Source organism: Epinephelus moara, chromosome 17, assembly GCF_006386435.1.
Source record: "Epinephelus moara isolate mb chromosome 17, YSFRI_EMoa_1.0, whole genome shotgun sequence".
NCBI lineage: Eukaryota > Metazoa > Chordata > Actinopteri > Perciformes > Serranidae > Epinephelus > Epinephelus moara.
In genome coordinates, this window is record NC_065522.1 from 30,694,607 (window position 1) to 30,698,561 (window position 3,955).

General features: G+C 40.6%; 1 protein-coding gene and 1 long non-coding RNA gene across 12 annotated transcripts in view; one reads left to right on the top strand and one right to left on the bottom strand.

Annotated features, from left to right (window-relative positions):
• LOC126404393 (uncharacterized) overlaps positions 1–3,955 on the bottom strand; it is a 130,757-nt gene that overhangs the window by 12,170 nt on the left and 114,632 nt on the right. The window contains exon 5 of one of the 2 annotated variants that reach the window (XR_007571458.1): positions 1–68. The exons of the other annotated variant lie outside the window; for it this stretch is intronic. This is a non-coding gene — a long non-coding RNA (uncharacterized LOC126404393). The remainder of the gene's footprint in view (positions 69–3,955) is intronic. 2 annotated transcript variants of the gene reach the window in all.
• Positions 1–3,955, top strand: part of LOC126404276 (gastrula zinc finger protein XlCGF57.1-like) — a 236,338-nt gene that overhangs the window by 7,213 nt on the left and 225,170 nt on the right. For 4 of the 10 annotated variants that reach the window (XM_050067383.1, XM_050067395.1, XM_050067388.1 and 1 more), the window contains exon 1: positions 729–2,266. The exons of the other annotated variants lie outside the window; for them this stretch is intronic. In XM_050067383.1, coding sequence (XP_049923340.1) covers positions 2,074–2,266 — 193 coding nt within the window. In that variant the 5' untranslated portion in view covers positions 729–2,073. Of the gene's footprint in view, positions 1–728; positions 2,267–3,955 lie in introns of those variants that run through there. 10 annotated transcript variants of the gene reach the window in all.

The following is a 3,955-nucleotide window of genomic DNA, read 5'->3' on the forward strand; positions in this document are numbered from 1 at the left end:
AGCCTCCACACATTAAAGAGGACCAGGAGGACCCAGAGCCTCCACACATTAAAGAGGACCAGGAGGAACTCTGGATCATTCAGGAGGGAGAGCAGCTTCAATGGCTGGAGGAGAATGATATCACCAACTTCCTTTTCACTCCTGTCCCTGTGAAGAGTGAAGACGATGAAGAGAAACCTCAGTCCTCACAGCTTCATCAAAGACACACTGAACATATGGAAATAGAAGTTGAAGTAGAGGACTGGGGAGGACCAGAACCAGATACACATCTACAACTTGAGTCTGATGACAAGACTGGAAAGTCTTCTGAACCTGAGACTGATGACAGCGATGAATGCAAAGAGACCAGAGAACCTCAGTCAGGTTTAAACTCTCTTAAAATTGATCAAGTCAGTGACTTGATTGGTGGTAAAAAACCATTTAGCTGCTCTGAGTGTGGGAAAAGATTTGGTCGAACTGGACATCTGAAGGAACACATGAAAACTCATACAGGAGAGAAACCATTTAGCTGCTCCGAGTGTGAAAAAGCATTTAGATGCAAGTCAGCTCTGAAGGAACACATGAACACCCACACAGGAGAAAAACCATACAGTTGCACTGACTGTGGGAAAAGATTTGGTAATAGGGGAACAATGAGGATACACATGACATTGCATACAGGAATAAAACCAGTGAGCTGCTCTGAGTGTGGGAAAGGATTTGACAACAAAGGAAAATTGAAGGTACACATGAGAAGCCATACAGGAGAGAAACCTTTCAGCTGTTCAGTTTGTAGAAAATCATTTATGTGCAGTGGACGTTTACGCATTCACATGAAATTGCATTCTGGAGAAAGCTTCAGCTGTTCAGTTTGTCAGAAATCTTTTATACTGAAAGGGAACTTGAAAGCACACATGAAAACTCACACTGGAGAGAAACCTTACAGGTGCACTGTTTGTATGAAATCTTTTCTACAGAAAGGGACCTTGGAGGAACACATAAGAACTCATACTGGAGAGAAACGTTTTCGCTGCAGTGTTTGTATGAAATCCTTTACACAGAGTGGGACCTTGAAAGCACACATGAGAACTCACACTGGAGAGAAACCTCACAGGTGCACTGTTTGTATGAAATCTTTTCTACAGAAAGGGACCTTGAAAGCACACATGAGAACTCACACTGGAGAGAAACCTTTTCGCTGCAGTGTTTGTATGAAATCTTTTACACAGGGTGGAATTTTAAAGACACATATGAAAACCCACACAGGATAGAATAGAATTTTCCGATAGAAAATGACTTTTCAACTCCTCCCACAAAGACTTTTAATTGTTCTAAACTACAGTGGATTGAGATCTACTTGATACTTTTATACTCATGTTATAGTTTAGTGTCCTGTGCTGCCACCCTTTAAACCGCTGTAGCTCCAGTGCTGTGTGCAAAAATATTCATGTACGGCCCTGCTGTTTATTTTACATAGTTTTTCATTTACATGTTGTACAGCTATATATTTCAAAGCAGGTTTTAAAAAAAATTCCCTGTCTCTGCCTTTTATTTTGATCACAGTCTGTTTTTTTAAAACTGCTTGTGGCATCTCAAATGTGGCTTTGACTTGCAGCTGGAAACACGTCGCCCATTAATAGAAATAAAAAATGGAGATATACATTGTGTGTCACCAGTCGGTCAAGTCACGAGGCTCTGTTGTACAGCGCTGATCTCAACCAGGTTTTTTTTTGGACATTTCTGTTGATCAAAAAGCTAAATGCTGACATCTGTGTGTCACTGGATAAGAGGCTGCTTTTAGTGACTGATGGTACCAGATAGAAAGTTAGAAGTTATAACATGTCATCCTCTGCTGTTCATGACTGTACATTTTTTTATTTTATTTTGGGCACCAGAGATATTTATGACACTACTTTTTGTGCCTTATTTGCAAATTCAGGAACACTTCCGGACTTTTATTTTGAAGCTAAGCAACCGATTTGCCCCAGAAGCTGTATTCTTCACTGTGGCTAACTTTATCCTGTTTTGACAAGATGGCGTCCAGCAGAAAAGTGTGTTAGCAGAGTGTCTTTGTTGTGTTATTAAAGTGTGAACATGTCTAAAGTCCAAATGCTGAGATCGTTGGTGAAGCAGCGACTAACTGCGGCTGCTGAAGAGATATTTGGGCTGTTTGAAAGAACGATAGCAGAGTACGAGGAGGAACTTTGTCGATCAAAAGAGGAGAACGAGCGACAACGGAAACTACTGGAGACTGTTTCCAACCCTCAGCTTCGGTTACACAGAGCAGGTTTGTTAATTAAACATTACAAGTTCATTATTAATAATATAACTGCAGCTTTGTTCAATAAATATTCAGTCTGTCGATGTTTAAAGCCACGTTAGCTTCTCTGGTGTCGTTAGCTTCCCTGGTGCCGTTAGCTTCTCTGGTGTCGTTAGCTTCTCTGGTGTCGTTAGCTTCTCTGGTATCATTAGCTTCTGTGGTGCCGTTAGCTTCTCTGGTGTCATTAGCTTGTCTGGTGCCGTTAGCTTCTGTGGTGTCGTTAGCTTCTGTGGTGTCGTTAGCTTCTCTGGTGTAGTTAGCTTCTCTGGTGTCGTTAGCTTCTGTGGTGTCGTTAGCTTCTCTGGTGCCGTTAGCTTCTCTGGTGTCGTTAGCTTCTGTGGTGTCGTTAGCTTCTGTGGTGCCGTTAGCTTCTCTGGTGCCGTTAGCGTCTCTGGTGTCGTTAGCTTCTCTGGTGTCGTTAGCTTCTGTGGTGTCGTTAGCGTCTCTGGTGTCGTTAGCTTCTGTGGTGTCGTTAGCTTATTTATTATAGAGTATTTATTAAAACAGGCTATGCATTTTTACAGTTGAAGAATGTAAGACTTACTTTAAGCCTACAACAATAAATGAAAATTAAAATAACAAAATAAGTTGTTCACTTCCATATAATTTTCTGTCAAAGCCACAGGGAGCCACTGGAGATGGGCTAAAGAGCCACATGTGGCCCTGGAACCGCAGGTTGCCTACCCCTGGTTTAGACTAACATATTCATCTTGACACAGCCAGGTTTCAGTGAGACTGAGTGAATCAATATGATTATCTGATATTAATTCGTTTACTAACACTGCTTTACACGATAGAGACCTGGGGCCGTATTCCTAAAGATTCTTAGCGCAAAGAGTTGCTCCTAGTGGCCACATTCTAAGAAAATTCTTAGAATCATGATGTTTTCTAAGAATTTCCCCTCAAAGTTAAGAGTAGATCCTGGTAAAGATAAAAGGTATTCCTAAAGAATCTTAGCTCTTAAGAGAGCTCCTAAGGTGAGATCTGTTAAGAGCAGGGAGGAGGACTTTTAAGAGGCTTAGGAGTTACTTTTATTCTCATTGACCAATTGAGCCAGAAGCAAACACTGTTCCTCTGTCAAGTTGGGTTTCCTACTTCTTTTCTTCTCCATTGCTGTTCGGTTTGTGGAAGATTTGAATGCCAACCAACAGTGCTTCTTATAGGCCGGTTAGCAATCACAGAAATTGCTGAAAGCTGAGCCATTTTACCCTCGTTAATACCAAATGGATGAAGTGCAAAAATTATCAGCATGGTAAATGAATGTAAGCAAATAAATATAGCTATCAGCATGTGAATACTGTGCAAGTGGGCCTGAGTTTTCACACATTTTGTAGGATAATTTTAAAGTATCCTTACTATTTATTTAAAAGAGATTTTCTTTTTATGTAAAATATTATTTATAATTACACAGTCTTCATATAGATTAGATTCTATGATTAAGTCTATTGATTTGACGGTCCATTCTATGCCCATTATTACCAAAAGTGTATTTTCATCTAGCTTTTAGGATCAACCAATCACACCTTTTGAAATGATGATTCATACCTAGCAACGGGGTCAACCACACCTCCTCACTAAGATAAGAGTTTCTGTCCATTCCTTGCTCAGAGTTCGCTGAGAATGTTCTGGAATCACTCCTAAGCTAAGACTCCTTGC